At 38.6% G+C, this 24,289-nt stretch overlaps 1 protein-coding gene across 1 annotated transcript in view; it reads right to left on the bottom strand.

The window, feature by feature from the left end:
- Positions 1–9,004: 9,004 nt before the first annotated feature.
- Positions 9,005–24,289, bottom strand: part of usp43b (ubiquitin specific peptidase 43b) — a 95,920-nt gene continuing 80,635 nt past the window's right edge. Inside the window, exons 9-15 of the mRNA XM_083565780.1 lie at positions 19,610–19,713; positions 16,439–16,516; positions 15,893–16,022; positions 13,498–13,834; positions 13,153–13,311; positions 12,392–12,559; positions 9,005–12,121 (exon numbers count right to left, since the gene is read on the bottom strand). Coding sequence (XP_083421906.1) covers positions 10,980–12,121; positions 12,392–12,559; positions 13,153–13,311; positions 13,498–13,834; positions 15,893–16,022; positions 16,439–16,516; positions 19,610–19,713 — 2,118 coding nt within the window. The 3' untranslated portion in view covers positions 9,005–10,979. The remainder of the gene's footprint in view (positions 12,122–12,391; positions 12,560–13,152; positions 13,312–13,497; positions 13,835–15,892; positions 16,023–16,438; positions 16,517–19,609; positions 19,714–24,289) is intronic.

The raw sequence follows: 24,289 nt of genomic DNA, 5'->3' as shown, positions 1-24,289 counted from the left end.
CGAAACAGGATTGGGATCGACAAAGAGATGAGAAAAGTAGGCAGGCGTAAGAGGAGATGCGGCAGCAGGTAAAGAGGGAAGTGGCGAAAGCCAAGGAAAAGGCATATGAGGAGCTGTATGAGAAGTTCCACACTAAGGAAGGAGAAAAGGATTCGTACAGATTTGTCAGGCAGAAAGACCAAGCTGGGAAGGATGTGCTGCAAGTTAGAGCAATAAAGGATGGAGATTGAAATGTGTTGACTAGTGAGGAGAGTGTGTTGAGAAGATGGAGGGAGTATTTTGAGCAGCTGATGAATAAGGAAAATGAGAAAGGGAGAAGGTTGAATGATGTGGAGATGGTGAAGCAGTAAGTAGATAGGATTAGTAAAGAGGAAGTGAAAGCAGCGATTAAGAGGATGAACAGTGTACCAAGATTTTGGAAGGTGATAGGATGCCTAAAAAAATGGAGGAGTGTGCTGGTACCAATTTTTAAGAGTTAAGGGAGATGTGCAGACCTAGAGTAACTACAGGGGAATAAAGTTGATCAGTCACACCATGAAGTTATGGGAAAGAGTAGTGGAAGCCAGGTTGAGGGAAGAGGTGACCATCTGTAAGCAACAGTATGGTTTCATGCTGAGGAAGAGCGCTACAGATGCATTCAAGCAAGCAAGGGTCATTTCAATCTTAAAGAAACCTGCTTTGGATCCATCAGACATCAACAACTACAGACTGGTATCACTTCTCTCCTTCCTTTCTAAATCTCCGGAACGCCCTTTTGGCTGTTTCTGAGAAACTGCATGTTGCTTGATCAGCCAAGCGGTCATCTATACTTATCTTCCTCGACCTGTCAGCCACAAGACTCTCTTGTCTACCCTCAGGAGCCTCGGTATCCGCAGGACAGCATAAGAATGGTTTGCTTCCTACCTGGAAGGCCGCTCATACCAGGTAACATGGATGGGATCCACATTTGCACCGTGCAGACTCAACACTGGTGTCCCACAAGGCTCGGTACTTGGTCCCCTCCTTTTCTTACTCTATACCCAATCCATTGGTGAAGTCATATCCTTACATGGGTTTTCTAAACTTGTGTTCAATCTGCCTAAGTTCTCCCACACCATCCCACTGCTGCGCTCCCTTCACTGGCTTCCAGTAGCTGCACGTATTAGATTTAAAACACTGATACTTGTCTACAAGGCCAAAAATGGACCAGCACAATCTTACCTCAGAGACCTCATCACACCTCGCGCTGCACCACGCTGTCTGAGATCCTCCAGCACTGCTTGACTGGTACCACCACCTCTCAGAATGAGAGGTATAGTTCTATTCTCTTCCCTGTTCTGGCACCGAGGTGGTGGACTGAACTTTCCCTACATGTTTGTACAGCGGAGTCCCTGGCTATCTTTAAGTGATGGTTGAAGACCTACCACTTCCTGAAACACTTAATATAGCACTTTCCAAGTTTGCTTTGTAGAAATCAAGAGTTATATTTATATTAAGTGTGTAATCTAGCGTACCAGTGTAGATTTATTCATTGATAGACACTCAAAGCACCTTTGTATGTCGCTCTGGACAAGGCTGTCTGCTAAATGCCGCAAATGTAAATGTAAATGCATGATTTGTTTTGAGAATGTTGATATAAAAGTATTGAAAAGGTCAAAAGAAGTTGCATTGTGTGTGTGTGGATTTAGAGAAAGCATTTGGATTTAGAGAGAGAGGAGTTGTGGTATTGTATGAGGAAGTCAGGTGTGTCAGAGAAGTATGTGAGGGTGCTGCATAACATGTATGAGGACAGTGTGAAGCAGTGAAATGCGCAGTAGGAACGACAGACTGGTTTAGGGTGAAGGTTGGATTGCATCATGGATCGGCTCTGAGCCCTTTCCTGTTTGCAGCGGTGATGGTTGATGGACGAGGTCAGACAGGAGTCTCCGTGGACTATGATGTTTGCAGATGTTAAAGTGATTTTTGGTGAGAGTAGAGAGCAGGTTGAGAAGAGCCTGGAGAGGTGTAGGTACGTGCTGGTTAGAAGGGGATTGAAAGTCAGTAGGAGTAAGACAGAGTACATGTATGCGAATGAGAGGGAGGGCAGTGGAGTGGTGCGGTTGCAGGGAGAAGAGGTGGAGTAGGTGGAGGAGTTTAGGTACCTGGGGTCAACAGTGCAAAGTAATGGAGAGTGTGTTAGAGAAGTGAAGAAAAGAGTGCAGGCAGGGTGGAGTGGGTGGAGAAGAGTGGCAGGAGTGATTTGTGATAGAAGGGTATCTGCAAGAGTGAAAGGGAAAGTTTATAGGACTGTGGCGAGACCTGCTATGCTTTATGGTTTAGAGACAGTGGCATTGAGTAAAAGACAGAAGGTGGAGCTGGAGGTGGCAGAGCTGAAGATGCTGAGGTTTTCGAGAATGGACAGAGTTATAAATGAGTTTATTAGAGGGACAGCGCATGTAGGACATTTTATTTTCAAAGTGAGAGAGGCCTAATTGAGATGGTTTGGACATGTGCAGAGGAGGGACATCGGGTATATCGGTAGAAGAATGCTGAGGATGAAGCCACCAGATAGAAGGAGAAGAGGAAGGCCAAAGTGGAGGTTTATGGATGCGGTGAATGAAAACATGCAGGTAGTTGGTTTGAAAGAGGAGAGTAGTATGGAGTTGGATGATCAGCTGTGGCGACCCCTAATGGGAGAAGCCAAAGGGGAAGATTTTCTCTTTAGATTTTGATTCTTGTCATCTGCTTTGTTAGTATACAACCCCGATTCCACAAATGTAAGTAAAGCCAGAATGCAAGGATTTGCAAATCTTCCATCCAGATTTGCATGTGCCTTGCATATTTCAGCAAAATCATGCTATATAGCAAATTGCATCTATTACAACGACATGGCTTCATAGTTCATCCTGGTGCTGAACTGACCATCTGGCACATCATAAAACAAAAAAGCTGATAAAGAAGACCCAGGACTGTTGACCAGGTAAAATCTTCCTCTCAATCCAGCTGCTGTTTATCTCAATTCCCAGACAAATATGGACTGTTGTTAAAAGAAGATGGGATGCAACACATTGGTACAAATGGACCTGGCCCAACTTTTAAAGATGTGTTGCAGCCAGGAATTTCTGAATTACCATTTTTCCCTTAAAATGTTGCATTAACTCAGTTTAAACATTTGATATATTTTTAGACTTGTGAATCATTGCATTTTGTTATTATTTACATTTTACCGTTTCACAACTTTTTGGAATTTGGGGTTGCCAAATTAAGCCTCTCTAAACTGATGTTACAGATGCTGACTGAGACTGGTTTATTGTTTTTGAAGATCTCAGGAGCTTATTTTTTGAAAAACAGTTGCGTTGACATGCCCACGTGTTATTTAGCAAAACACAGCCTGAGTTAAAGCATAAATTACCATTTTAGTGCTAATAAGCACTTTGTGTAGACGTGTCATTAGACTTTGTTTTCAGTTTGCATTATTATGAGAATAATCCAGGCATTAAGTCTTTATAATTTTTTTTTTAAGAGAAATCACACTTAAGGCAACTCAAGTATTTATTTTTAAGAATAATCATGTAAAATAAATCTATAGTGCAGGGAAATTTCAAGGAGTTAAAGATTTGTATGGGGCAATTTAAAAAAATGCTTTGTAGATACTTGGCATCTTTGCAGATTGCATGTCTTTGTTTTTCTTTGCATGTGTGTCTGTGTTCGAGCATGTTAGCTAACAGCCAGAGCAGTGGCACAAGTCTCAGGAAAATTAAAGTCAATCAACCTGAAAATAAACCCACACTTCAGCATGGATTACTTATAATTTAAATGTCAAATGTAATGTCAGCAAAAAAAATTTGTTTAAAAACAGCATTACTATATTACTAAACGAAATGAATTACATGTTCTAGTTCAGTGGTGCAACCAGATCACCAAGTCTGAGTTTATGCCCTCATTGTCGAATTTAATACAAACTCCTGTACTCCTGCACATTCAAGACTTTATACAGTTATACAGCCAATCATGTAGCAGTAATGCATTGCATAAACTCATGCTAGTGCTTGATAAGCACTTCAGTTAGCATTAATTTAAACATCAAAACATATTGACTTGAATAATTGGTTGTTGGTTCCTGCGAGGCTGGTCAAAGTGATTCAGAAATTGCTGATCTCCTGGGACTTATACTGGGCGACTGTGACGTGTAGTATAGTCTCCATAGTGTAAACAGTATGGTGTGAAAAACAAAGAAACAAAAACACAACCCAACAACCCACGCACAGCAGAAACGTCTCATTTCAGGTTAGAAGAAGGCTATGTTAACTCAAATGACCATGGTTTACATTGTGGTGAGCAGAAAAGGATCTCTGAATAAACATGTCAAATGTAGTAGTGGACGAGCTACAAAAAATGAAGAGCTCGTCAGGTTCCATTCCTGTCACAGGAAGCACAGTCTCACCAGAACTGGACCAAATGATGTTTGTCTGACCTTCATTTCCAAAATTCCAAAAAAGTTGGGACACTGTACAAATTGTGAATAAAAAAGGAATGCAATAATTTACAAATCTGATAAACTTATATTTTATTCACAATAGAATATAGATAACATCAACTGTTGAAATTAAGACATTTTGAAATGTCATGCCTCTTTTTGGATTTCATGAGAGCTACACATTCCAAAAAAGTTGGGACAGGTAGCAATAAGAGGCCGAAAAAGTTAAATGTACATATAAGGAACAGCTGGAGGACCAATTTGCAACTTATTAGGTCAATTGGCAACATGATTGGGTATAAAAAGAGCCTCTCAGAGTGGCAGTTTCTCTCAGAAGTCAAGATGGACAGAGGATCACCAATTCCTCCAATGCTGTGGCAAAAAATAGTGGAGCAAAATCAGAAAGGAGTTTCTCAGGGAAAAATTTGTTTTGAGTTTGAAGTTATCATCATCTACAGTGCATAATATCATCCAAAGATTTAGAGAATCTGGAACAATCTCTGTGCATAAGGGTCAAGTCCGGAAAACCATACTGGATGCCCGTGATCTTCGGGCCCTTAGACGGCACTGCATCACATACAGGAATGCTACTGTAATGGAAATCACAACATGGGCTCAGGAATACTTCCAGAAAACATTGTCGGTGAACACAATCCCTATAGGTCAAAAAAGAAGCCATATCTAAACATGATCCAGAAGCGCAGGCGTTTTCTCTGGGCCAAGGCTCATTTAAAATGGACTGTGGCAAAGTGGAAAACTGTTCTGTGGTCAGACGAATCAAAATTTGTTCTTTTTGGAAAACTGGGACGCCATGTCATCCGGATTAAAGAGGACCAGGACAACCCAAGCTGTTATCAGCGCTCAGTTCAGAAGCCTGCATCTCTGATGGTATGGGGTTGCATGAGTGCGTGTGGCATGGGCAGCTTACACATCTGCAAAGGCACCATCAATGCTGAAAGGTATATCCAAGTTCTAGAACAACATATGCTCCCATCCAGACGTTGTCACTTTCAGCTAAGACCTTGCGTTTTCCAACATGACAATGCCAGACCACATTCTGCATCAATTACAACATCATGGCTGCGCAGAAGAAGGATCCGGGTACTGAAATGGCCAGCCTGCAGTCCAGATCTTTCACCCATAGAAAACATGTTGTGCATCATAAAGAGGAAGATGCGACAAAGAAGACCTAAGACAGTTGAGCAACTAGAAGCCTGTATTAGACAAGAATGGGACAACATTCCTATTCCTAAACTTAAGCAACTTTTATGAGATGTGTTGATGCCATGAAATTTAAACTTATTTTTTCTCTTAAAATGATACATTTTCTCAGTTTAAACATTTGATATATCATCTATGTTGTATTCTGAATAAAATATTGAAATTTGAAACTTCCACATCATTGCATTATGTTTTTATTAACAATTTGTACAGTGTCCCAACTTTTTTGGAATCGGGTTTGTAAAATGACAACTGTATTTCCAATTAGAAGCTAGGAAAACCCTATCCATAGTCCATTGAGAAATGAGCAACCACATACCATTACTATGTTTCTGTAATGAGATGTGCTGTTTAAAGTAGTTAGACTTTATTTTTTTCATTATTATTTTGTTGTTGTTTACTCGCATTTTAAAGAAAAACTAAATGGACTATCAGTATGGACTTGTTTGCATTCAAATCTATCAATAAATAATCAATAATTACTAATGAATAAGACTTCAGCACAAACCTGCAACCTCCCGATGATGGACAGGAGTCCCTTCCAGGGAGTAGTCCTTTGTTCCCAGGATTAGCAGTGGATCCACTAATACACTGACCAACAGGAATAAATCAAATGAAACCTATTATGTTTTAAATCATGCAGTAATACAAAGTGCTGATGTTTCCCCTCTCCTTATTACTACACTTAATATCAGTACGGTAGTGTATTTACTGCCAGAGGTCTGTATTCAATCAAGTACAAAAAAACCCTACAAAACGATTATTTGCTTTTCTAGCAAGTCCCTGTGCAGGCAGAAAATATCAGTTCAGATCTATGAAAATGCAACAGTTAATTATGGCCATTTGTTTTACAACAGGGATTTGTTACAACTCAGAAACGAAAAAGACAGCAACAGATGAAGACATTACACATGACAGTGACAAAAAGAGTGTTTAATTAGCTATATTAAAAAATAAAGTACAATGTGCTATATAAAGTGACGGTACAAACGTGTTTAAGATTTCTTCCCAGTGCGTTGATTACATTTCATTTTTGTCCTTAAAATCAGTATCTAAACACAAAGATTAAGTACACAATTTTACAGCTTTATTTACATTAATTACAGATTAGTTAAAAAGATTTTGAATACAAAAGTTTGCATTAAAAAAAACAAACAAACAAACAAACAAACAAACAAAAACCAATATATATATATATATATATATATATATATATATATATATATATATATATATATATATATATATATATATATATATATATATATATATCCACAACCTTTAACCCTTTCGTGGTTCCTTCATTATAGTACTTCCATAAGCAAGATTTCATTCTTATCAGATTTCATTCTTATCATAATTACTGAACTGAATTGGGAAATGCAAGATGTTAAACCAGAGATTTAGTTTAGTTGTTGAACCAGGAAGTGGGAAACAGTGTTTCGCAGCTACTCATTTGGCAGACGCTTGGATCCAGAGTGACTTGGAAGTAAGGCAGGGTACAGTTAAAGAGTCTCATTCACTGGTTTAGAAGAGGCTCTCGAACAGTACTTGAGATTTGAAATCACAACCTACAGAAAGTTTCCTTCACTGGTTTGACTGAAATCTAATTGACTAGGCTGAATAAAGGGTAGTGAACAGACAGTAATGTATAGCGAGCTAGTGGAATGCATTGAGTATATGGGTATATACAGTACGGCCTTCATTTCGTGTGGTATGGTGTTGGGATGACAGAAGAAAAAGCAGCTCACTGATACTCTTTTAGAGGTGGACAAGTCTAAATGGTTTGGAAAGTCTGTAGAGAGGGAAGCCTTCATGGAAAAATATACAGTTAATTTAAAAAAAGGATTGTATTAATACAAAAAAAAAGTTTAGTTAAATAGATTTTGGTTCCTGTTCAGTGCCACTCACTATAACTTGTTATAAGCTTCTCAGGGCAGACAGGACTAAAGCTTGTTATCAATATCTTGGAAATCTTTAGCTACACACCCATACACATATATAATCTACTTATTAGCAAATAAAACATGATATAACGATTGTGTAGCCAGAAAGGAAGGCTTTCTGGCTACGTTAAAAGTGCAATTTCTCTCACTATATATCTACATATTGCTGCTGAATTCAATGTGAAAAAATGTACACCAGCCATTGTGTCATTACTGATACTTTAACCGATCTACAGCGTATGTCAGTGTAATTTAGTGACCGAAAGCCCAAAAGCACAAATGTAATGCATTCGGGGAACTCGTGTTCTTCGCAATGCTGACAACAGAGACGAAGGAAGATAAACTGCTCAACTTGAATTGTACATTAGCTGCAGCTACGTCTGTTTCTAACTGCATCTTTAGGAGTTTCTTCTTTAAGAAGAAAGATTGTGTATATATGTGTGTGTGTGTGTGTGTGTGTGTGTGTGTGTGTGTGGTCTGTATATTGTTTGTGCCACAATGTGCGATACAGCTGAACGTATATGTATATGCATACGGATTTGTGCACGTGTCTACACAGAAAACATTTTTTTTACCAATGCTCCTTCGAGAACATTACAGAAAGGCACTTTGAGAAACGTCACAATCAAAGTTGGAGCTGTTTTCCCATTAAGACACTGACTGCTGTTTCTGTCTTCTCTAAGAATTGACCTGTTCCACCGCATTTCATTGCATAAATGTATTTTTAATTGCATACTTATCGCCATTTCTGACATACTTATCTGACGTTTTGTTCATTTCAAAAGAAACAAACCAAGCCCTTACTGATGCAACAAGTGTACTAGAGGGGGTTTTGGATATTTAATCATGAATCATTACGCAAAAAATTCAGAGAGCTCCTCGACTCCTGCACCAATATCAAAGAGCATGTCCAAAAATTCACGCCAATATCCTGAAGCATAAAAGATATAGTCATAGGGGGTTTTTGAGTCGAATCCTTATTTGTCTGGAACCATGTAAAGCAGAGAACCAGAAATGTGTGTGAAAAGAGTTGTTAGTTCCTGACATGCCTTTTTACATTGCAAATGCTCCAAGAAATGGATCAAGATATACGCAGTTACGCTGGAAAGCGAAGCTAAAGGTGCGATTTTAAAGAAATATTTCAATGCTTCTGTTTTGTTAGGGGTTGTACTGACACCAGAAGTATGTGGACACCTGGATATCACACCTAGATGTGTTTGTTTAACATACAAAGTTTGTCTTGCTGTTATAATTACCTCCACTATCCTGTGAAGGCTTCTAGAGTTTGGAATGTGGCAGTGAGTATTTGTGCTCATTCAAGAAAATCTTGTCACTGATGTTGGGTGAGGAAGCCATTCCAGTTCATCCCAAAGATATCCACTGCGGTTAGGGTCAAAGCCCCCCCACTGACATGCTGGAACTTTACTTCCAGTGAAGGAAAACTGTAACCCTACAGCATACAAAGAAATTCTCAACAAATGTGTGCTTCCAATTTTGTGGCAACAGGTAGGAAAAACAAACACATATAGGTTTGATAGGCAGGTGTCCACATACATTTAATGTTTTATAGTGTTTAAACAGCATGAGTCCTGAGCATGCAAACAAATATCAGGTGTAGTCATTAAAAGTGCTATGAACTGCATCTTGAGCAAAGTGGAGAACTAGAAAAATGCACGTGTGTGTGTCGCTAGCGTTCTCGTCACTGTTCACTACACTGCGTCGTATCTTTTGCACGATTTACATATCGCAGCACAATTTACAGTAGCTTCGTAACGACTGCACTTTCTCATGCTGCTCAGTACACACTCGGTGCATCTGTTCCTACTCTCTCTATTAATAATATCTTCCTAAGATGTTTTATCAGGTTACTTGTACTGCATAAAAACATAGAAAATAATCTCAATCATTTCATATACATCCAAATTACCATCATTGGTTAAATGGGCAGGTTTGGTAATCTAGTAGCACATGGTATCAGATATCGGTATTGGAAAGTTTTCACGAGTATAAATAAATGATTTCTGTACCTGATCCTGGCATCCGGTTCAATGCATCTCTATGTTTTACTCAAATATGTATATACTATGACAAATAATGTTGGCTTGACGATGAAGTTTTGATTGCATTACACACAGTGTTTTGTGAGTGTTTGGACTTAATCAATTGAAAAACCTCCTGATATTTGAAAACCATATACATATAGGGTTCTGACATTTTTTTGGCTAAAATCTGTTCATATTTTAAACCTGTACTTTGTGCTGAATATATTATGTGGGAATATCGCACAATTCAATCTTTCAACATAAAAATATAAGGTTAAATCTAATGTTTCCTGTTTTCTAGTTTTGGCAAAAGCGTTAAGGATGAAAAGCTGAAAATCACTGAAATCGCAAGGTCCTGTTTTTTTCATGGGGTAGCAAAAACCTATTGATGTTTAAAACACACGGAAGTCAATACAAAAAATTATTCGGATTTCTTAGTTTTGACAACAAAGCTGTACACTGATTTGAATGATCCCTCCTGATTGGATAACGCTCACATTCTCTTCACATTCAAATCAGATTTTTTAAAAAGGTGTTATAACAACATGAAATTTCTCTATAACAGCACGATCACAGCTTTGAACTATTGCGCTTGTTCTAATATGCCACGGTTTACATTGTGGCAGCTCATTCGCAGCGACGTACAGTAGATGTTCTAAAACATTCATGTATGGAGTCTCCAGTGTCAGTAACAGTCAGATGTACCATGGGAAAGCCTTCAGGACAGATAAGATTGCTCTGTGTTCTTTTCTCGATAACAAGCTGAATTTCTAGTCATCTTATTAACTGACAAATAAAATGTGGGAACGATTATCTATAGCTGCCACAGAGTAAATATTAACAGGGAATGACTCATAAAAGTAATAATAAAAAAAGAAATGCATTCATTGGCAAATCGCTGTTGTATAAGATGAATAAAACTCTTATAAGCATTTATCATTCCACTTTGTTATTGACTATTTTGTTATAACAGCACGTCCTGTTGCGTTTTATTTCCCTATATAATTGCAAGCTTGAATAAAATCATGTCAGACAGGACGTAAACATAATAGTAATATGTGAAGATCATTACTTTATCATATGTATTTGTATATATGAATATGTCTGAGGATGTGCCATTGTGGGTGCAATAATAACATTATTAACTCTTCTGTTGTGAAAAGAATAAAAACATGTATTGTTACATAATGAATAATGATAAACTTTCTCCATAGCAAAATATCATATTCATTCTCATGCCTTCAATTGGAGCCTGTGTGAAAGTACCCTAAATATCTTGTCTTCATGGGAGGCACTCAAACTGGACTTTTCTCGCACGCTTCATCTGTCCTGAAATCAGAAGCAGGACTCAGGCACGGGTTTTTGCCTGCCAAGTGATGTGGTGCTATATCTGTTCCTCTGCAATGTATTGTAGGATGGTTTATCAGCAGTGCATCCCTTCTGAGAAGGAACCAGCAGCCCATTCCTCTGGAGGGACACTGTCCTCCTCAGATTCATATCCAGTTTGCTTTGAAGGTTGGAAGAGCTTAGTGCTCGCTTAATATTCCCACCACTACCAATGCTGGACTCCTTTCCATTTATTTGAGTTTTATTGTAGTAACGTGCGCTGCTGCTCCTGTGGGTGCCGTTACCTTTCTTCTCCTCCATTACTAGTCCATTTGGAGTGCCGTTGGATACGGACAGCTTGTTTGAGCTCTTGTTTGTTAGCGTCCTTCCTTGACCTGCTTCTTTGGCGCGTATGTCCTTTGACTGGTTGCCCTTCTTAACATTGCCTGGCATTAGGAATGCTGGGATTCCCTGAACCTCGTCACTCCTGCTTCCTGCAACGTCATCTTGCTGGTTTTGACTACCTGAAGTCCTGGTAGCTACTGCTGGCTGGTTCCAAATTCGCTTTATTGTGGAATCTTTGCTTTCACCGGTGCTGTAAGATAAACCTTGAGCTGAGCTAGACCCAGGCTGAAGGCCAGCAGTGGATTCTCGACTAGAGTGACCATCTTGAGACTTTCCATGTTGCTCCTGCCTCCTCTTTGAACTCCTCCTGGAGAGTAAACTTTCATCTCTGCCCTTAGTAGCACTTCTGATTGAAGATGGTCTGCTCTGGCCTTCGGGTATTCGAGGCGAGTCAGTCTCACGACAGCTTCCTCGATCTGCCCCACTTAAGCCGCTGCTGCTGCTAGGGGAGCTGAGGGAGTCTTCCACAGGAAGCTGGGCTTTACCTTGAGCAGGACTTGCCACCAAGCTGACTATTGGCTCCTTGGTGCACCGTGGCCTCCGCCCAGATTCCAGGTACTCCACCAGTTCTACAGGATGTGGGGTCGTGGTCGGAGGAACAGAAGTGACTTTCTTACGGTCCTTGGAACCAAAAGACCAGCGTAGGGGAAGCACTTTGCCCAGGTTCTCCTTGTTCTTGGTGGGTGATCGCAGGCTCACGCTACGGCCCTGAGTGCCGCGAACAAACGGTCTCGTTTCAAATCCATCTATGGGTGGAGAACGAAGGACAAAATGATGATTTGTACATCTAAAAACTACCACAAATGTTCGGAATGAAAACATTTGTCATAACTGGTAATGGATAAACATCTGTTGCTAGCAAAAATAACAGAGGAAACCATACAAAGCATATTCAAAATCTTCAATCTTCAGTCTTCAATTAAATATTATTATGTTAAGTAAGTAATAATGTAACCAGGATACTCCAGTTCACTGCTTCCATTTATCACATGTGTGTTTGTGGAAAAATCACTCACCAACTTCTACTTTTGGCTGCTCATAGAAAACAGGAGAAGTTGGCGTCTGAGGTTCGGGAGCTGAGGAGCCGCTCGAGGTCTTGGTTGTGGGACTCAAGGTTTGGCTTTCTTCTGACACAGATGCCAAACGAACAAGCCAATGATTAGACATGGAGGAGCTTGTAGAGCCTGTGGAAGATGAGATCAGCTAAGTGTAGTCTGGACTGTCAGCCCTCCTTACTGACCAAAGCAACAGGAACAAGGAAGTCTGCTAATAATGACTGCTGCCGGCATTAGCTAACTTACATTTTCATTTAAAAAACATTATTTTTCAGATTTGAAGACAAGTGATTTAGCTTCTGGTGATATTTCAACATAATACAAAATCTACCCTGTCACAGTCTGCAGCGTTGGTGTTATTTCATAATTAAAGACTAAAGTATTAAAAAACTAATACATTAATTCTTTCTTATGGTCCATAAGTTTAATTGAAAGATATCTCATATCTGTAGAAAGATCACACTTGGTATAACTTGTTAATTCCCATTAACTTTATTTCCTTTCTTCAGCAAAATTGTGTATTGTCATAGCTAAAAGTAAAACAAGCATTAAAAAATTAAACCAACAGTATCATTATTCATTTCAACATCTGTGTGTTTATATCTTCAAACTTATGTTTGGTCAGTGTATCAGCCTGGGAAATGGCAAACACAGCAACCACCGTCTTAAATAATTGAATTTGCCTATGATATAATGATGTATAAATACAGATATATTCTGACCTCTAAGCGAGCAGCTGGCTGACCATGCAGGGATGCTGTTGCGTCTCTGGTAAAAGAGGATATAAGCACCACGTGTACACACGTCCCCCTCAGGTACCGGCTCTACACTGCTGTCATCATAACTGTACCACTGGCCATCCACTGAGTTCCTACAGAATGCTGGAACAGCAGAAATACTGGGATTAAAATCACTCTATTTTCATGCGTACAACTTTGTCTGTTGACATCAACATCAGCGATCACAGCTCCAAGTTTTTTGACACGGACACTTTCAAATAAATGTGTTGACCACACACAATATACGCTTATTTAATTAAAGGTTATATGCATAGTCAGTCGACAGACCTGTGTAGTGACCTCCATGCATGCCTCCATGATGGTTACACACAGCATACAGGTCATACAGGAAGTCCTCAGGATGGTCAGTCCTTTGATGAAGCTGCTGTTTCCAGGTGGATGGAAGGCGAGTGCAGTTACTCCTCTTGACCATGTGGGGTGCCATGTCCAGGGCTGTGAGAGGGAAGCGCACGAGAGTGGAGAGCTTGTTCCGTCGTTCCCCCACCTGTCTAAAGCGCTTGAGGTGGAGGATGAGGATGTCTGGGAGCGTCCACAGGCTCATCTGAACCATGCCTTGCTGCAGCTGCTTGCAGTGAGGGCACTTCCACGCATCATCCGGAGCCAGCTGCATGCACAATATAATGGACAATATGATGATACGATAACGCTACTGCAATAAATTATGCCATGAGATGCGCTCATTTTGGTGTAAGATACACCAAAACAACCTTCACGACTCCAATTAAACTATCATTCAGAGCTTTCTATTCCTGAACATATTTGTATAGGCCTACCACGTTCTGAGTTTATTACGGTCAAATTAAATCCATTCAGTTATATATATATATTTTACAAATATTTTTATTTTTAACATAAATAAACCGCACCTGTCTATAAGCTGCAGGTGTCTACACTAATGTACTTTACACAGGCTTTAACGAAAGACACGTTACACACGGTGTAACGGGTGAAATATGTTGCGCTTCCTTTAGGAGCATAGCGGTATTTCGGGAAAAGACCGGCACAGCATTTTTCCGGTATTACTGCGTGTGTTCAAGACGAGGATTATGTCCTTATTATCTTCTGATGCTTATTTCTAAGTTTCTTTGACTAACCCTTAACGCTGTTGCCAAGAAAAAAATACAAAAGCACGAGTTTTGGAAACCTGTCTGTGCTTATATGATTTCTGTTGCAACTGGAGTTAGCGAGCTCTCCCTTCACCCAGACTCAACGCGTTACAACGGCTTGTATCTAAACAGTAGCCTACCAAGAAAGTCATTGTTCAATGTCTTCCTCCTTCCTTTCACAACTATTTCTCTCAGGAGTTTATCTTTTGGCATCGTCGTGCGTTTAAAAAAAATTATTTTCTCCCGAAGCCGTGCAGCTCAGAACACAGGTGAGGTGAGTTTTTTCGTTTCCGTTTAGAAATTTCATTGGTCTAATATTATGGGGTTCAGTTTTTTGGCTTAAAGTTTGTGAAACCGGGAAAAACCCAGGAAAAATTGATAAATTAGCCACTTTATTGTTTAAGCTGCGGGGTTCAAAACTTGGAAAAAAGTAGCGACTAACATAGTCTCCATAGATCCACCACTATTGCAATGACATGGCACAGGGACATTATAATGCTGGAACAGGTTTGGGTCTCCTACTTCAAGTGAAGAAAAAAGAAACAAGTTTATGGTAACATTTTGTGGAAGAACCACATATGGTTAGAAAAGTCTGCAGTTAGAACCTGCAGTATCAGCTCAGTATCTTTTCAAAGAGAACCTCCACAGTACTCATCATATGACAACTGAATGTGCATTTATTGTGGCACATAGAATTTAACAGGTCACGTCTGACCTTGGACCAGACCGGATACATGCTATGAAGACAAACTGTACGAAGTGTACTAAGGCTCATCATTGTACAAAATGTAACACATTATTCAGTGGTTTTGAAATTGTACTGAAAAAAAGTGTTTTGGCATCACGGTTGAAAAAAATGTGAATAAAAATAAATCTAAATCTCTTTCAAGTGAGATTGGGTTATTTAATTTATTCAAATATTCATCTACAGCGAAACTGATACACCTTTGTAAGTACAGTTAAATGATTTTTGTCTTATATAATAGGAAGAGCCATGATAGAGCAGAGCACCCTGGAGCAGAGTGAGGAAAGACCCTTGCACATGCACCCAATAGTGGTATGTATTAAGAGCTGCCATTTGAACTCACAAACTTAATAAATAAAAAAAAGAGTGAAAACTCTTTCCCAGATCAGACGAACTGATCGAAAATATGGTGTCCATGAAACAAAAATGTTTTCACACCGCAGATTTAGCCGAGTCATTGTTTAGTCGCATACTTCTGAGCTTGTTTTAGTTGTATAAGGTCAGGCCTTTATTATGCCTTTGTATCTCTATTCTTCATAGTCACTCTTGTGTAACTAGTACAATCTTTTAGTTCACTGTAAAGTCATCTTTCACTTCCTTTCTCTGTGTTTAGTTTCAATTCTTCATTTGTTGATGTTCTAAATTTGACCTTGAATATCAGACACATGCTTTGCTGTTCTTACTTCTTGTATTTGCTTCGCATCGCAAATGCCTCTTCACAGGAGTCTATTGAATTCTTTATGAGTCTTTTAATGCAACAATTAGCAACATTATTAGTTATGGGGTTATTGTTTTGGACTGGGCGTGTTACCTGCTCTTCTTTAGTATAAAGCTGAAAGCACTCGTCCAGTGTGCAGCTATGTTGCTGAACATGCTGCTGCTGCTGGGCACGTACACTTTCACAATCCTTTACCACCTCCTCCTGGATGTTACCAAAGAGACTACAACACACAAACAAACACAATCATTTATTTTAGCCTCCTGTTTCTATACAACTGCTGTATTTCCATAACATATTTGACATTTACGGCATTCGGCAGAAACCCTTATCCAGAGCGATATGCATTTGTCTCATTTATTCAACTGAGCAAAAGTCCAATGCCTTAAACAGTAAACTACCACCCTCCCACATTATAATACTAGGACTTGTAGTTACTAATGTTCTGTCCATATGTATTTAAATTCACAATGAACAAAATCAGCAATTCAACCTGGCATCACTTTGTATCGCATAGTTTTCTTGAGGTTTCACAGTGGAACAGCCCAATTTATTGTTTAGTGCTAAAAACAGTCCTAATGTGACTGTGCACTCCCCATTTATACCAGAAAGTGATTAGACAATAATGGCCTGACTCACCAGTCTTTTATTCTGTGTTCCCACTCCACAATCAGCTTCACATGTGGAGGACCGCCTGCGCCGCACAGCTTCAGAGCTCTGAGCAAACAGAGGAAAACACCAGTTAGTACTAATTGTACTAATTACTTACCACTGTAGTACATTTTTCATATCTTTCCACTCATAATCATGATGATGATTATTATATACTGTATATGCTATTGGTTAACACAATTATACTATTAGTAGTTATAATTGTATCATCGGACACATCACCACCTACAAATAAGGCTGACTAGAACACACAGCAGTCTCATTCAAAGTCATGTTTAATCACTAGATTATTGATTCTGTCCTGGGAATTTTGGGGCCGGGTAATCCAGCTTCATTACAATCTATATACCATGACCAAGAATTGTTTATGCTTGTGTAGAATGTCAAAAAAACAGAAAAAGCTATTTGTCTCAAAAATACCAATAAACTCCTTGATAACACTGAGCAGTGACTGCTGTGTTCAGCGTCCTTTAAAAAGCAGCAAGCAAATTTTCATCATGACTGCCATGTGTGTCCCTGCTGGAGATCATTCATGAGCCAGTTTTGAAGAGGCTCTTGCACTGACTCTTTGATTCTTGTGCCAAAAAGTCCAAAACACAGCAGGCAAGAGAAGCAGACATAAGGAGTCGAGCTTTCGATCAAACCAAAGCATCAGTTCTCCTCATCACAGTATGCATGGTGTCATTTTTTGCAAAAAAAGTTTACGAGTGAAATCATCACACATCTTCAACCTTATTTTCTTTATTAAGCAAGCTTCATTGCAATTTAAACGAAACAAAATATACAATATACAGTGCCTGTCAAAAATCTGGAAACACCTAGTCTTTTATTGTTTCTGAGAGAGACATGCATGTTCCTTTTATTGATATGCACCTTAGGGAAGTAGGTAGGTTTGGATGAAATACATGTAGATATGTTAAGGTCGACTTCACAAGTTTCTGTTTTTGTTTGGAGAACATGCTAACTTACCATATACTGTAAATGTAGGGTAAATAGTTTAAGGAATATTGAACCAACATGGCTACCGTTCCATACTTCAGAACCACGCAATCCTTTCCGGACTGTGGCTAACTGGAACTATACAACAATACAATCACCCAAAGCATATGCCCAGGCTCTGTAAGCGTTATGTAGAGAACAAACAGTCATCTGGAGTGTTATTTATCATAGAATGGCCTGTCCCAGTCACCAGACCTAAATCCTATTGAACTGCTCTGGGATGAACTGAATCACAAAGTCAGAAAGAAATATCCAACTAGTGAAGGACACCATTGACAAGTTTTATAAGAGGCATTGCAAAGTATTTCAGCTGATTGCTTGTAGAAATGAACTGTCTGGATCCCAAGAGTGTGTAAAGCTGTTACTAATGCTGAGGAAGGATTTATTAATGGAAATAAAGTTTAACATCTGAACATTTAAATATTTGTTTAAAGTAAATCATTTTAACAGTAAAATACCCAACTCATTTGTTTACACACACATATCTATCTATCTATCTATCTATCTATCTATCTATCTATCTATCTATCTATCTATCTATCTATCTATCTATCTATCTATCCATCCATCCATCCATCCATCCATCCATCCATCCATCCATCCATCCATCCATCCATCCATCCATCCATCCATCCATCCTGTTGCATATACACGAAAGGAAAATGCGTCTCTTAAAATCCTTAAAAGACTAGATGTTTCTAAACTTTTCACAGACACTGTATATAAAAAATACAATTGAATATGATTTAAACTATAAAATCGTGAGATATTTGATCATGATCTAACCCTAAGATCCGTTAGAAGCTCAACTGATATCATGCCATTTTAGAAGTTCAACCCTCTTTGTGCCAAAACAATGATTACGCTGAAAAGAAGAAACATGCTATTAGTCTGAAAATGTATGTTATTATAATGTCCTCTTAAAGCATTTAGACAAAAAAAAAAATAAAAAAAAATTCATAATGCTGAAGAGCATGCTGTCTGGTGGTCAGGATTATAATATAGAATTAAATGGCTTTGGGCATTTTTCGAAATGATCCGATTTTCATTTAACTATGTGTTTAAGAAAACATCCATGCCATCTACCATACATTCTGTGTAGATTCAAGCTTCAATCATTTTGAACACTGTATGTTATATTATATATACTGATTGTCCTTTATTGACTGATGGTGCATGTCCTATCATGTCATGTCATTTATAGTTTTCTTACATGGTTTCCACCATGAGCAACCACTGAGGTTTAAGTTTGTAATACTGTAAGTATTTATGAGACAGACATCGTTTTATAGATAGAGATGGTCTTCGTCAAAGGGTCAATGCTGACTCTTTGGCAGCATGTGTAACTCACTAACAGCGTAATCGAAACGTTGACCTGCTCTCGCCGTGAAGACATGAAACGACAGGAAGTGTGTAAACAGGTCTATTGTGGAAGGAAAGTATTTCCTTCGACCTTGTGGCAAATAAATAAAAAACTGGCTTAAGTCTAGTTCAGCTCTTTGAATGCAGCTTTTCAAAGACACTGGCTTTGACACTTTTTGATGCTCTCTAGCTTAAAAGTAGAACGCTTCTAAAGAGCACAATCTAAACTTCTTATTATGCAGTTCTTTTTTTTTGCATGGCTTTTTTCTTTTCATGATCTGAATGTAGAGGAAAGAATAAATTCTTTGCCATTACAAACTGTCAGAATGCGGTAGTCCATTTTGTAAAATCTCGGGTAAAACGCAACTTGTCCATTCGATAAACCTGTAGACATCTCGCTGGTAAGCCAGGGTGTGGAGAGACTGCAAATTAATGACCTTTAATGGGGACACAGCAAAACTAAGTTTTCTCGCTGTGTGTCATGCAGCTGACAGAATTGTGGAAAATAACGTGCGTGAATTCTGATGCACATTCACCCTGCTCTGAGATGAAAAACGTTTTAATAGATGTGTTCATATATTAAGCCCCTCTGACAGCTGTATCTACTGCTCACTAAAGTCTATACTGTATCTGTATAATAATAATAAGAAGAAGAATGAGAACAATAACAAAAATAATCATTATAATTATCATTATTATTATCTCTAAACCTCCCCAGTCAAAATCATCTAATAATTCAATCATATAAATAATTAACGTAAGGGGACACCCCCTTACCTGTCAACTGCAGGATGGTAAAGTGGACGTCCATCCTGCGGATTCAGGTAGCTACAGGACACTGATCCCCCAACAACACGGATCTTAAACAGGACTCTGTTATTCTGTGAGGAAACAAAGACAAAAATGTCACATACAGGCAGACTCTTTAACATGGCATAGTTTGGGTCCCCATTTGTCCCGTTAGACAGGGGTTGTCCTGTTTAACAGCCTGAAATAAAGACAGTGATATAAAGGAAAAACAAATTGCATATAGATGGACTCTATAACATGGTAATGTGGGAAACATTGCACTGCCATGGCTTGGGCTATTTTGTCCCCTTAGACAAAAGCTATCACTTTATCTTGACCCTGAATCCATCCAGAGGGCACAAGTGAATACCGAATATTTCTTTGTTACATACATATTGTAGGACAGTTGTAAAATGATCTGTAGTAAAATGATCCATTGATAGATTGTATTTTCTACTGTATTATACTGTCGCAAAATTGACTTTTTGGTAGGTGGTTTATGTAACTAAGAATGCGCTAACAGCCAGATGTGTTTGGTAACAAACCCAAACGCAAGCATGATGCAGAGTAAAAAACCTTGCAGCATTCAGAGACAGGACAGGCATCGGCCCAACAAACAGATGAGGATGTTTGTTTCTTCTATTGATGTTTTTTTCATCATTTCAGAGAAAATGTCATGCAGTGTAAAATGTTGTTTTGGTACATGAAATTATGCATGTAGTGATGGATGTAGTGTGCATATCTCCCAGCTAATACACCATGCAGTTTGACCCTGAGCTATAGTTACGGTCTGTGTTTTATCCTTGTGGTTTTCTCCAGGTTCTCCAGTTTCCTCCCAAAAAACCTTGCCAGTTTCATGCTGATTTCTCCCTATGCATGAATGTGTGTGTGTGTGTGTGTGTGTGTGTGTGCGTGCATGTTGCCCTGAGATGGATTGGGATCCCATTCAGAGTGTATTCCAACCTCATATTCTGTGTTCACTGGACAGGCTCTAGAAATGAACTCACAGTCTTCAGACACGTTAAATCACCCAGTCCTCAGCCTGGTTCACGTTTCTGATTTCTGGTTCGCCCTTCTGATTTGTTTGTCCTGGTTTTCCTGATAAATCTGCAAGAATGAAATGGATTTTTTCCCTGCTTTTTAAATGAAATTCTACATGTTGCTCGGGCAGAGCTTCAAAAAAAAAAAAAAAAAAAAAAAAAAAAAAAAAAAAGACTACTGCTGGGAGACTTAGTGTGTGTGTAAAAATAGAAAAAGTTTTCGTCCCAAAAAGGTTTTTGTAAAGGTCCAGTGTGGAAATGTATTTATTTTATGAATGGTGTCAGAAAGGCTGCAGGGGCTACGAGGGCAAGGGCTCATTTAACTTATTTCATGCATAGAAACAAAGATAGAAAAGAAAAATGAAAGCAAACAAACAAATATACAGATGTATCAAAGCCTGACCATTTGGACTGCATTGTAAATCTTTATCCAAAAAGTTTACATTGTAACCTGTGATATGCGGATATTTTTCAGAGCGTCCAGCAGAGGGAGTTCATTGACTGCGTAAAGATAATGAAAAAGCAATTGAATTTTTCTGTGGCATTTGTGGCATCCACCAATAATAGCTCTATGCTGTCGATCATTTGTACACCTGGATGAATATAACTTTGCATAAAACCTGAATGTCAGGTCTCGGGGAAACATAGACGACAAGAGTGTAGGCAAAAACGCAACGCTGACACGCCCACATTTCAGGACGACACCTGTACAGTCCAAATCAGTCATCAATGGTTTGTCAAGCATAAAACATTTATCACTACAAAAAAATTTCTCCATGACCTCTAACCGAATTATGCATGGAATGAATGGAAATGATTTGAAGCCAACGAGATATGACAGAACTGAAATTGGTATTGTGTTGACGCTGAATAATTATTTTCATTATGAGTGCTTATGTGTAACTATAAATAATGTTAATGTTTCCCACTGTAATTAGTCTATAGAAGATTACTGAATAAGAATTACACCAGAGACTGACTAAAAATAAAAAAAGGAATTCTGTGGCCTGCAAATTCCCTATACCTCATTCCTATAGGCTTTAAAACAGAAGTGAAACTGGATATTGTATACCCAAAACCAAACCTAATCCTTAAGCTGCCCAAATATCCTACAGGATTTTGCTTGATCCCTTTCTAACTCTAATCTAATCTATGTTGCTACAGACTTGGACCCTGATCTCAGAAATCAAGCCTGTGCTATTGTGTGTACCATTTTAACACACCTTATTCAACCTCTCCCCGATGCTGAGTTCTCTATTCTGTGAATGTTTCAATCAGATTTTATTGGACACACACAGCATGCAGTGAAGTGCTTTTTGTGATTGTCCAGCGGCATAAAACCGAATTTAAATTGCGTTCTGTTTGCTGTGGATGCAGACAATGTACAAAACCATACTAATGAACTAGTCAAGATGTAGGCAAATTTGGCCTTTACAGTGCACATGTTATATAGAGAATCATTCTCAATCATTCTGAAAAGCTTAATTCTTAAAATCAAAATGTTTAAATGCATTACAAGAGGTAAAGCAGAATGGAGGATGTGTGGGATCCTAATGTTATGAGAGGGAGTACTTCTTTAATGTGACGTCTCATTATAAAGGTTTTTAAAAACGGAAAAACGAAGCTTTTTCTACATTTTCCAAACTTCCTTTATTTTATTTTTCAAATAGTCTTTTTTTTTCTCAGAATAGCGTATTAAAATCGTTCTCATGTTGAGGAGGTGCTGCAAGGTTGCAATGAACTTTAAAACATAAAACATGGCAAGAATATCAAAGAGAACTTTGTTGCCAAACTTCTTTAAAAAACTTCAAAATGACTTCAAGTGTTCCAGATCACCTGGGAATATCTGCTGATAAAAGCACAATTGACCATGTACGTGGACTTTTTGGGACACCAAATTACTGAACATCCATTACAATAAATCAATCACAAGCCAAATTCATTAACCCCGTATTCTGGACTTGTGCAAACGTTTGATCCAGTTTTACTAGTAAGCCCTTCTGTACAAAATAAAGCTGGACTTGTTTGTAAAAAAGTTCTTGGTAGCAGTTCTTTGAAACTTTTACTTTCACACACACACACACACACACACACACACACACACACACACACACACACACACACACACACACCCAACAAGGCATGTCAGGAACCTTTTCAAACAGAAAGCCCTGCACGGTCACATGTTTGAAATAAGACACTGTAATTAGCAGGTGTTTTATCATCTCCACTTTCAATGCTATTTAGTGTGTGTGTGTGTGTGTGTGTGTGTGTGTGTGTGTGTGTGTGTGTGTGTGTGTGTGTGTGTGTGTGTGTAGAGTAATGTAGTTCAATAGGAAATGTTTACACCAAAGCCACCCTCTGATAAAACAACTAAATTAATGACAAAACCATTATTACACACAGTTCTGCAAAAAACAAACAAACAAACAAACAAACAAAAAACCTATAGTCATGAAAATGTTTCAACAAATATTCTCAGTTCTACTTGGATTTTACCCAGAACACTGAGAGAAGATTAAAAACTAAACAACTCACACGAGTGGAATTGAACTAAAGATCTCCATTGAGTTGCCAGATTATTACTGATACCTCTCTAGTATAATATTTCTTTTTCATTGCATTACAATGATTTTACCTGGGCATAAAATCGATGTTTATTTGTATTGCTTATGTGTTAATCCAAAGTGACTAGAAATGAGTGGTGCTGCAATTAGAACTTTAATTTAAAATTAAATTTTTTTAAATTTTTTATTTTTTTATTTTTTGAATTTTTACACCTGAGCTAAAGCAACCCTTTTTAAACTTTCTAAAATAAGCTCAAACTCGACCTGGAGAACAGCGAAGCAATAAAAACACATCCTGTCCCTGGAACAAAATAAGCAGAATATGCCATGTGATGGTGCATTACCTGGGCATGTTTAGAACAGGTTGATATATTAAACTGCAACTCGCATAGGTGCAAACAGAAAACACACACAAATGGGCTTCTTTCACAATTTAAATCATCCCTCCTGCCTGAAAACATAGCAGATAAAATATGATTTAAACACCCCTGACAAACCGTCAATGACCCCAGGCACATAAACCAGTTAAAAATACATAAGAAAAGAGGCAACTGTAAATGAAAATGAAAGTTATCCATTATTTATATACATACACTACAGGCACAGCCCATTTGTAGCTCTTACAAAGGAATTCAAGAAAGGAGCCGCAAATCCTGTCGAATATTTGGGAAGTACCAATAATACTGAAAAATCAAACCTCAAAACGCTTTCAAGTGTGAGGACAGTAATCATCTCAGTTGGCATTTTTTTTTTTTTTTTTTAAGGTGCAGTGGACCTCCTTTTCATTAGGATTTCACCTCTCGGCCACCACCACACCGAACATAAGAGACGACTGCTGAGAATGCGACAGTGCTGATGTAAGATCAGAAGAAGATCCAAACAAATCTAATCTAACATATCTAAATATCTTCCCCCAAAACCCAGGCACCTCAGTGCAAAACCAAAAAGCATGAACAGAAAAAAAAAGATACCGCCTGTATGTTCTGTGGATCTGCCTGTATGTTCTGTGGACCTTTTCCAAAGGTGAAAGTGTGGCATGGTCACTGCCTCGCTAGTAGTTT

This window comes from Silurus aristotelis (genome assembly GCF_946808225.1).
Source record: "Silurus aristotelis genome assembly, chromosome: 17".
Taxonomy (NCBI): Eukaryota; Metazoa; Chordata; class Actinopteri; order Siluriformes; family Siluridae; genus Silurus; species Silurus aristotelis.
This window is presented reverse-complemented; position numbering and strand designations above follow the sequence as displayed.